General features: G+C 45.6%; 1 protein-coding gene and 1 long non-coding RNA gene across 5 annotated transcripts in view; one reads left to right on the plus strand and one right to left on the minus strand.

The window, feature by feature from the left end:
* Nucleotides 1-2,748, minus strand: part of KIF13B (kinesin family member 13B) — a 124,775-nt gene extending 122,027 nt beyond the window's left edge. The window contains exon 1 of one of the 4 annotated variants that reach the window (XM_040550894.1): nt 2,496-2,748. In XM_040550894.1, coding sequence (XP_040406828.1) covers nt 2,496-2,550 — 55 coding nt within the window. In that variant the 5' untranslated portion in view covers nt 2,551-2,748. The remainder of the gene's footprint in view (nt 1-2,495) is intronic. The other 3 variants (XM_040550893.1, XM_040550896.1, XM_040550895.1) reach the window with 3 other exon arrangements.
* Nucleotides 2,749-7,644: 4,896 nt separating this feature from the next.
* On the plus strand, nt 7,645-8,739 carry LOC121067010. The gene is made up of 3 exons (XR_005818065.1): nt 7,645-7,828; nt 8,247-8,395; nt 8,628-8,739. It is a non-coding gene; the product is annotated as an uncharacterized LOC121067010 (long non-coding RNA).
* Nucleotides 8,740-10,765: the final 2,026 nt, after the last annotated feature.

A 10,765-nucleotide genomic window follows, 5' to 3' on the forward strand; every position in this document is an offset into this window, starting at 1 on the left:
ACGGCTTATTAAAAAAGCAAAGCCACAGAAGTCTTGCAGCTAGATGACTCGTAAGAAAATCAGTTACACAAATTCTTAAATTTAACATCGTGGCGGTGAGAAAACAAATAGGCTTCTTATCGCTGTCTGTTTCTACAACTTCTAGGAACATCAGAAATGCTGCAGAGAAGTATCAGTTGTTTAAAACTGCCTATAACATCTGGATCACAGCAAATAACCTGATTAAAAAAGTAAATAAATTATTCCAGGACAGTTTGTTTTGAGGAGGAAAAATAATTTGATTTTTGAGTCTAGACTTGCATGGCTTTAGCTATCACTCACAAAATAACAGGATGCTTAACAGGTGCAGAGCTGTTCTTACAGAGGAGAGGTAATGCCCCGACTGCCGAGCTACGTGCAGGATATGGGATTCGAGTCCCCTTTCTCTCTTATGAACAGCAAGGGTGATACTTGGATATCCATCGCTCCTGGATGAGCCACCTCATAACAAGGCTCCAGCTTGTCTCCTCAGTCCATTACATTTTAAGTTTATAGAGAATAAGGTGGCTCTGATAACAATACATTCCCTTCTTCTCCCAAATATGTACATCTTTAAACCTACAACCCTTCCACCCCTTTCTTCCCCTTTATTCTCACCACATCGTCCTCCATCACCTCTACGTATATGCTCTGCAGATCTCAGTCTCTAGCTGGAAATAGCTGGAAGACCACTACACGTGCACAAAGTCGGGGCTGAACATATGCAAAACATATGCCGGGAGGGAAAGGCGCGTTAGTCACCCTTGGAGATTCACAACTTGACAGAAGCTGCGCAGCCTCATCAAGCTCGATCTGCTCTGAGCAGGGGATGGGGCTAGAGACCTCCAGAGGTCCCTTCCACCCTGAATTGCTGTACGATCCCATAATCTGGGCAGTGAAGAGCACAACACAGAAGATGTCTGGGTCACAGGCAAGGAAATGATCTATGACAGGAAAGGGACATGAGCAAGAGGAAAGACCGTGACTATCCCCAAAATGGGGCACCACCTTCCAGGTCATAGAATCATTAGGGTTGGAAAAGCCCTCCAAGATCATCTGGCCCAACCATCCCCCTACCCCCAATGTCACCCACTAAACCATGTCCCTAAGCACCACGTCCAACCTTTCCTTGAACACCCCCAGGGACGGTGACACCACCACCTCCCTGAGCAACCCATTTGATGCCAGCTCCCAACATCTCATCCTCACTGTCCCTCTCCCCTCACCCACCAATTCCTCACAAGGAGGACGTGTCCTTCCTCCGTTTTGAGCATCGTTGCCACAACTTTAAAAAAAATATTTTAAAAATGCAGATGTTGGTCAAACTATCCTCAGCTGACCTAATCCACCAGACCATAGGGATATCAACACCATCTCCTTTACTTTGCACAAGGTTCTTGACAGCTCTTGCAAATACAGTTTGACATTCCCCTGCTTCTATTTTAAAAGTTAGGGAAATGCTTATTCACCGACTTTAACTTTTTTTTATTATTATTGTTCACTACTGGAAGGAGTTAAAGAGTTATTCTGTTTCCGATCAGATAGGAGATAAAGGGCTTTATATTTCCTTCCCTTTCCGCTCCAGCTATTAACCTGCCTTCCCTCGATCCCCTTTCCCCAGAAGGAGGCCTTGGCACACTTCTGTGAGAATGTGGGAAAACAAAACCTTATACGTTCCTTGGACCGCTGCCTTCTTCACCTCTCCGCTCCCCGGCTGCAGTTCCCTTTTCATACTCACTTCCTCGTAATCTCGAGCAAGTTTTTCTAATTAAAACGAGTCATAAACATTTAACCAGATGCCCGGACCGCGGTGTGATTAACAAAACCCTCAGGCAAGTTTCGTTGAGAGGGGAAAGGAAAATAAAAAACAAAACAAAACAGCAAAACCTTCTCTCCTCAATTCACACTTCCTCTTCCACGTTTATTTTTCCCTTGTGGTGCCTCTGTCAGCCGGTCGACTCCGTCCCGGCGAGGGGAAGAAGTGACACAGCAGAGGGCTAGCGCAGGGAAAACACAGAAAAGAAGGAATTTTCCCCCAAATCAGAGAGAAGGACAAGATCTTTGGGGGAGGGCAGGGCCCGGCTGTGAAACAGGTGCGGGAGGCGTGCACCCGGGACACCACAAAAAGCCCTAAAACGGGGTGGAACAAGGAAAAATAAGTTGGTTTTGAGAAGGGAGGTGGCAGAGATGTGTGAGGGGGGAAGGTTCCCCCAGCTGCACGACCCTACTGAGGGGACAACTGCACCTGGACCCCACGATGGACACAGGGACACTGGGACACACGGACACTGGGACACACGGACACGGGGACATTGGGACACCCGGGACACACGGCCACCGAGACATCGGGACACACGGACATTGGGACACACAGACACAGGGACATTGGGACACAGGGACATTGGGACACACGGGACACACGGACACACGGACACCCCCCCCCCGCCCGGCGCTGAGGAGGGGAAGGAAGGGCTCACCTCGTCGGTTCATGGGGCGGACGCGCACCGCCACCTTCACTTTGGAGTCCCCCATCGCGCCCCTCCGGCCTCCCCCCCCCCCCCCGGTCCCCTTCGGCCCCTCCTCGGCTTCCGTCTGCGGAGGGACAGCCGGCGGCGGCGCGGGGAGGAGCGCGGAGCGGGGCGAGACCGGCAGGCGGTGGGAGGGAGGCACCGTGCCTGACCAACGTCCGGCCGGACTACAGCCCCCAGCGTGCAGCGCGGCGGGCCGGCCGGGAGAAGGGGGGGTGGAGTGGCGCGAGGCGCGATGGGAGTTGTAGTCCGGCCCCGCCGTCGTGGCACGGGGTGGCGTTGCATGCTGGGATATGTAGTCCTCGGGGAAAGAGGTCTTCAGTGGAGGCCAAATTGTGGTTTTGGGTGCTGGCAGGGTGGGTCTCGGGGTGCCCCAAGGCGCTGCCACTCGGCTGCCAGTGAGCTGTATCACACCTCAGTCCCCAGCAGTGCCTTGGGACCTTCTGAGGGGAACACAATCATTTTTCGTGATGCACACAAACAGCTTTCCACACTGTTCTTGGGGTTAAACATGTCTCTTCTGGTCACTTTCCCTCTCCTGTTCACCTGCTGCACCCTCACGGGTAGCAAAACTGCAGCTTTGGTCACTGAACCAAGCCATTTCTATCAAAAAAACCCGACCACTTCTGTATCTTTTCAAGTGTTGGGATGAGCATGTGTGAAGATGGGTGTATCTGAGTATAGGTGACAATGTTTGATGTGATAGGTAATATTGCGTGTCTGATATCTTGGTATTCATTACAGGAATTCACGGTAGTAATGATGCAACAACTAAGCCTGAAAATCTCAAGTTATCTACTATTTTGGAGCATACCCACTGTGAGGAGACAGGATTGAGACAAAACCCTCACCTCACCACAAGATTTACTCTATGAAGCAGCATGGCCTTGCTTTGCTGCTGTGGGGGATTTCTGGCTATTAGAAATCATGTTAAAGATCCCATCACATTAAAGATCGTGAACGACAACCCAGTGTAGAGACCGTGGATTTAATGATGATCAGGTCTGGCTTCTCAGAGCAACACTGGCTCGCTGCAGCTCGCTTAGTGAAGGCAGTTCACTAAAATAATAAATAAATAATCAGAGGTAGATCGAACGATATTAGAATTTCTCCCCATCAGATGGCCCAACTGCTCAACTGCAGCCACTGCCCACAAAGAGCAAAAATGAAACTAATGCAGAGATGCAAAATCTCATTTAAATGGTCACGGTTGGAAAACCTTGTCACTGCTATTTTAGTTCAAAACAAGGGCTCTCTCTGTGGTATTTTGAAAGGCCAGATTTCAGCGAGGACAGAAAGAAATATTCAGAATTGTACTCCCATCAACATCAAGGACAGGGACAAGGCTTTGTGACAGTGACAGAATAAATAACACAGTTCCGAGAGGTTTTGATATAAGATTTCAGAAGGGCACTTTTTGCCCAGAAGAATTGCACTCAATGTATATCATCTCATGCCTGACTGACCAGAAGAATATCTTGTCAAGGTAGAGAGAATACCAATATTAACTTGGCATTTAACTGACATGGGAATTAATGCCCATGTTTTTAACACAAGTGCCAGAGCATCCTAAGCGCATGCGAGGGTTAGCAAGTTGTCTTGAGGGTAGATAATAATAATAATAATAATAATAACAACAACAACAACAGGAGGAGGAGGTCAAACCAAGCAGGGTGGCCAAAGCTTTGAAATGCAAACAGATTTTGCAGGTAGTAGCAGAATGCATTGACTCCTCGGTGTGCTGCATTCAGCCGTGCTGCGTGCGGTGTCTTGTCGGGAGCTGGGGCGTCCCGCTTGCAGCCTGCACAGTTGGTTCTTGCACTTGTGAACTTGAGGCTCCAATTACAGGATGAAACCGGGCTTTGAACTTCTTGTGGTATTTTCCAGCTGGGGCCTCAGCAAACCGCATCAACGTCTTCTGAAACCGAGTGCTTTGCAATGGAGATAAATATAATCTCGGCTTTGCAGCAAGAGGAGGGTTTTTTTTTGCATAGGGTTGAGTCACCTGGAATCTGATCTAAACAAATGGGATGAAACTGGCCAGATGTACATACTGCTGTGGATAGCAGGTGTGACCCAAATCCAGTGTCTGCTTTCCTCCTGCATCTTCTCCTCTGGTACTAGCTGCCACTGGTCTCTCTGCTGTATGTAAAATGAAACAGTAAGTCATTTGGGGAAAGGATTATATCCATCTTTTCATTTGTTAGAGAAAGGTGACAGCACGTTTTGAGTGTGCATGAGCAATACGAAATGCAAGCATGCCTTTTTGCAAGCTTCCCTCCAGTTTTCTGCTTCAAATGAATTTACTTTAAAATCTGAAAAAATCTCCCTTTCAGCCTTACTCAAGTTCTGATTGCCAAAGAGAAACCTCACATGCACACATCCTTTATGCAATCATTGCTGTTTTCTGCAAACTTGTTCAAAATCTGGGAGACATCCTCAGAGCCCGAAGACCTGTCCTCAGCTTGGGTGTCCTTTCTCATCAAGTCTTCCCAGGGCTCCAGAGCAGTAACTTCTCATGGCTCTCTGCGGTTTGTGCCTGTGGACATTTTCGTTACGCTGCCACTGTCTCCTGCGATGAATTACAGTAACGCAACCCGCACTGGCACAAGCTACCTCGGCGTAATTACCCCACTGTGAATTCCTCGACAAGCCCTTTCCCTGGCTCGGGGTTTCACAGTCTGTGGGAAGCATCTCCCTGGAGGGGCACAGCTTGGAGGGAGGATATTGTTTCCATTCACAGCACTGGAACATGCTAATTATGCTGGGAGGAAGAAGGGGGGGATGGCAGCATTCACTTGGGAGGGACAGGCTGGGCAAATAGTTTGTGAAACGCCAACTTAACCCCGTCTTGTAGGGAATTGTCTGGAGCTCTTTTCCCCCTTCCTAGTTACTGTAATGAGGGGCTGACTTCCCAGATTTGCTCTGGCTATTTAAATGCTAATTTAATTAACAAAACATCCTTGGGGGGGGAGGCATTGCTTGCCCGTCCCATTCATTTATAGAGTTTTCTGAATGCAACACTATTTTCATCAGGTCGAGGAGCCACCGTTGTTGCTATACCTACCTGGTCACAGCAGGGATTAAAGCAGCAGTGCGGAGAGGAGAAGATCAGGGCCCTTCACCTCCTTTCTTTATAAGCAACTAAGAAGGTTTAGAAGCAGCCAAGGCATAAGGATTTCACGTGTCCCACATAACTGTGATGCCTGGGGTGTGCGTATCACCAGGCTGTGAGGGAAGAGATTGGCTTTCATTTTGATCTAGTTGAAGGTATGAACACATCTCAGATCATCTAGATACGATGGTATCTCAGGGAAAGCCAGAAAACATGGCAGTCTTTTGTCTGTCTCTTCTTCCAAACCATAACAAGCAACAGATCAGGTGTATTTTAAATCCATTTTTTCATCTGCTAGACTGTGTATCAAAAGAGACGCATCAATTATGAATTTGCTGGAGACCTAGTTTCTGCCCATAAATCATTCAGGATTTGGAAAACTCAAAGAGAGGATCTTGTCATCTTAGTTGTACGTCAGCTCTGAAGCATCACTGGCGTCCACTTTTGCAAGAAGCTGAGCACCACTGGGACAGTCCTTGATGGGACTGGGAGGCACTGGGGGCACCCGGCAGCCCTGCAGCTCTTCAGCACCTTCCGTGAACTCATCCTCAGCACAGAAGAGTGGGCTGAAATGTTTAGAAAATAAGACTTCTTGATGATGTATATGTTTCACAGTTTTTTTTTTTTTAATTCAATACCTGGGATAACACTGGTAATTATGTCGATGCTGAGTATTTTGGGGATATGCTAATCTTGTCTTCAGGTTTATTTTGCTTTTCCATCTGGAAATATATTTAAATATATAAATGTCATAGAAATTTGTAGGAACTTAAAGGCAAAAAGCTAAGATAAGTCTGTTATAAATTGGGAAACCACTGTTAAGAACAGGTTAAGAAATCTGTATAAAACAGAAAATGAATTTCTCCAAATCAGTTGTATCAAAATTCTGCTTGTCATCAACATTTCTGTTTTTTTTTTTTTAATTTTTCTTCTTCTTTTTTTTTTTTTTTCCCTTAAAAGAATTGCTGAAATTTCTTATACATCACCTAATGTTATTGTACAAATCTGTACAATAATTATTTACCAATTATTGTTGTACAAATCTGTAGGTACAGGGGACATTAGCTTCAACAAGTTGCTTTCTGTGCTCAATTATTTTAATAACAACTTTGTAAAATCAAGGGATTTGTTCCTATCAGGCAGGGTCATGGATAACTGCCATTTTTTACTGATCCTAGGATGGATTTTCAAAGGTATTTGGGTGTGGCCTCCTGCCCTCACTGTGAACAGTATCCACAGGCAAATAAATGAGCTCTTGAAGTCTTCTTGCTGTACTAGATTATAACGCAGGGCTACAAAGCCTGAAACAAGGTTTTTGTATATCACCTCCCTCCCTTTTTAAAAATGTTATTCCAAAGTTCAAAGTCCTGGTCATAAATTCTCTGGCGTTACAGGACATAACGCTCCTTCCCGTATTACCTGACGGAATCCCGAGTCAACAGCCAGGCCCTGATCTCTCCCTAAACCCTGGCAGGGAGATTTCCTATAGCCATGGGGTGCTGCTCTCGTTCAGTGGCATCTCAGCGCATATTCACACCACGAAGGCAAAGCAGGGCTGTGCAACATTAGCAATTCCCGTGCTTGTTGGGTGAGGGCCCGATGAGAGTTTTCTCTGTCCTGTTGACTAAAAATCTTTATTGTTCTTATCGGCTGCTCGGTTTGTTGATACAGAGTGATTCAAAGCAACTGGTTTTACCAGCCGTGTCGCTTTTTATTTGAGCTCTCCTCAGACAAAGATTCCACGTTGGATTTCATTTGTTTGGAAACAAAACGGAGTTCTGTCTTTAGAGAAAGAGGAGAACCTCCAGAGGACTTGGAAAACACAAAATTAGCAGACGGGGTTAGCGATTGCAAGACAAGCTTGTAGTCCTAGAAAAATGAAAAAACCCGGTGCAATGACAATCGCTGTTGTGCTGGAACCTGCATACCTGCAGAGTTGTGCAATGTTTGCAGCATTTATCTCCTAGGACCTCACACAGGAGCTGCGAGAGTTGAACTGCCTCGACTTCAAGGACTGGAGTATGTGACAGCTTCATCTGCTGAATCATGTCCGTCTTGCCCCAGTTCTGCAGAGGAGAGGCCTGCAAATCCACATTTTTTTTTGTTTTTCTGCCCATCACATTTTCTTCTTCACCTTCCCTCCCTCCAGAAGCTGTGCAGACCCGGGGTAAGTCCTGGTGAGCCAGACACCCTCAGACACCCTCAGAGCTCCTAATCCAAACCCAGATCTAAATTTTCCAGCTGCACTTACGCTACTACTAATAAGTAAAAAACATTTTAATGTGTTTTGCCTGTGTTTGGCAAACAGCACCGCAGGCTAAAATGACATATTCAGATATCCCCAGATTTAATAAGCTTGTGATTTGATGTTGAAACCTGGGAAAGTGTGATAAATGGGGACGCTGCTGTCACCGCTGGCAGCGGCAGAATTTGTTGATGAAATAAGATTTTAACAGTGACCAAAAAATCCCTTCTGACTCTATAGACAAGAGTGACACCCGGTGGCTAAGGAGCAACATAAAATTGGGTCTAATTGTAATTCTCTTTTTTGTCCGTATTAACCATTTTGCTCTTGCATGCTTTAGAAGGGTGCTTGCCCCAGCCTCGTAGCATCAGCATCCATTGCCTGGTGGCACTGATTCCCCTGCACCGGCTCTTCTGGGGAGAAGCAGGGAGCGTAAAGGGATGTTGGCAACCCTCCCACGACTCCTAAAACACTTGGCCACGCTTGGAGGTAAAGATGTGGTCCTGGCACCCTGAATTTGGGCAGAGGATTTCCGCCGATCCTCACTGCAAGTCCTACGTGGCCCTTCCCAGGGCCTGTCTAGGCTCAGGGCTTGTGCTCATGAGGTCACGAGATGGGATTTCTTTTACTCACATTTCAGCTAATATGACAAAAAACATGTTAATGGAGGTTATCGGTGAGATAAATACTCAGGGGCTCCTTGTTGCTTTGTGCCTGCTAGGTATTGCTTATACTACACTAAAGAATATATGGAAAAAAAGAAAAAGAAGAAAAAGAAAAGAAAAAGAAAAAGAAAAAGGAAAGAAAAAGAAAAAGAAAAAAGAAAAAGAAAAAAAAAGAAAAAGAAAAAGAAAAAGAAAAGAAAAAGAAAAAGAAAAAGAAAAAGAAAAAGAAAAAAAAAGAAAAAGAAAAAGAAAAAGAAAAAGAAAAAGAAAAAGAAAAAGAAAAAGAAAAAGAAAAAGAAAAGAAAAAGAAAAAGAAAAAGAAACATAATTTTTGACTACTAGTGTGAATATAACCCTAATAACATCTTCAGCTAAATGAGAGCTGATAGCTACTATCAATGGTAACTACCTCAAGGAAAGTATTAAAAAAATAAGGTAGCAATCACTGGTGAAGGACTAAATGCACTTTGTTAGAACTTTATTTTGGACTTGCTAAAAATGAAGATGGAAATGCCCAAATAATTACATCACTCACTGACCCATGGCTTTAATAAAAAGTCAAGTGTTGGCCACATACCGCTAAAAGCTGGTGTCACAGAGCTCTGCTGGGAAGAACCCATGGAACAAACAACCGAGCTTGGCTCCTAAATCAAAGGTCCCCGTGGTATTTCCATGTAGGTAAGCCCTTATATTACATGTTGCCTGACGTACCGATGGATATCTCTGTGTGTTATGCAGAGGGAACCCAGCCTGAAGTTTGGGTCTAAGCATTTTGGTTCAGCTTATTGGGAAAATGAAACCCAGCTCTGATACTTGGACCTCGCTGCTGCCTCCGCCTCCAGACCTCTGCTTCATCCGGTGACGTCTGGATTTAGGGCTCACTGGTGCTGTATCTAACTGGAAACATGCAGCAGGGGAGGCTTGTTGGAGGGCCAGGTCATGGTACTCCGGTCCCTCAGTCATTCTGTAAAAAAAAAAAAAAAAAAGAAAAATGTTTTCTCTAAAGAGCTGAGCTCTCCTGAGTGATAATATCTGGGAAGGAGCACTGTTTTTGTGCCAGTAACTTTTTAGAGTTTTCAAAAAAGCAAGGAACCGTGATATTATGAGCTGAGAGCTTGCTGAGCACAGCACAAGGCTGTTGGATCAGAGGAGCAAGGAGCAGAGCATAGCTGCCAGAAGGACCAAGTCACCCCTTCCAGCATCCCTCAGCTCCCAGACTTGGCTCTCCGCAGATGCATCCCTCTCCTGCAGAGTTTCATCGTACAGACTATGGCCCGTTGCTTGTCTGGAGGGGATATTGTCTCTTAAGAAGCTCTTCCACAGCTTAATGGCTATGATGTCATTGGTGATATCCAGCAAATACTGGATCAAAAATTGCATCTGGAGAAGGTGGTTCTAGAATGAAAAAGGTTTTCCAGGGTGACAGGCAGCCCTGTGGCTTTTTCCTCTTAATCGTTCACTTTTCTGCCTCCACCTCCTTTTTTTTTTTTTTTTTTCTTCATGAAATGTCATTGGTGGCAATTTAGCAAAATATGAGTTTTATGAATCTTTATCTCATAGCCCTGAAGCCATGCAGAAATCCCGTTTGGGCTCAGTACAGGACCTCGGTTCTTTGACTTTCCCGTTTCTCTCCCTTGAGAAATTAGAATGGTAAAAAGCCAGATAAAGGCATCAACATGTAAGGGATCAGGAAGAATCAGCTGGCTAACAAGTCCTAGGGCTGATGCAGATGTTTCGTGACAGCTGTTTGGGAATTCCCATGGAAATGATGCGCATGGGGCTTTGCTGGCTGCAGCCAGCCCTAACTGCCCCAAATATTTGTCAGATGTCTCCTGTGGTGTTAAGAGTTTCCCTTTCAAATCACTGCTAGGCTTTTGTGAATAATGAACAGTCAGCATTTTTAAAAATAAATAAATAAAAAAGAAGGGGAAACCCTCTTGCTAACCAAGAGTTCAGTGGGGGCTTTTGCCTCTTCATGCCATGGGGTCTCTTTTGTTTTAAGCCCTGCACATCCCTTTCTTGACCATCTTTCGGCTGTTGTGCTGTGCAGGGAGTGGCCGCCCCTTGCTCTCCCCTGTACAAGTCATCGGCGTTCACGGGCGATGCTGCACACACACCTGAGGCAGGACTTGGGTTGTAACAGACACCTGCAAAGTCAATATTCACACGAATTAGCTTAACAAATCACCCCGCA

Source organism: Cygnus olor, chromosome 3 (genome assembly GCF_009769625.2).
Source record: "Cygnus olor isolate bCygOlo1 chromosome 3, bCygOlo1.pri.v2, whole genome shotgun sequence".
In the NCBI taxonomy this organism is placed as follows: Eukaryota; Metazoa; Chordata; class Aves; order Anseriformes; family Anatidae; genus Cygnus; species Cygnus olor.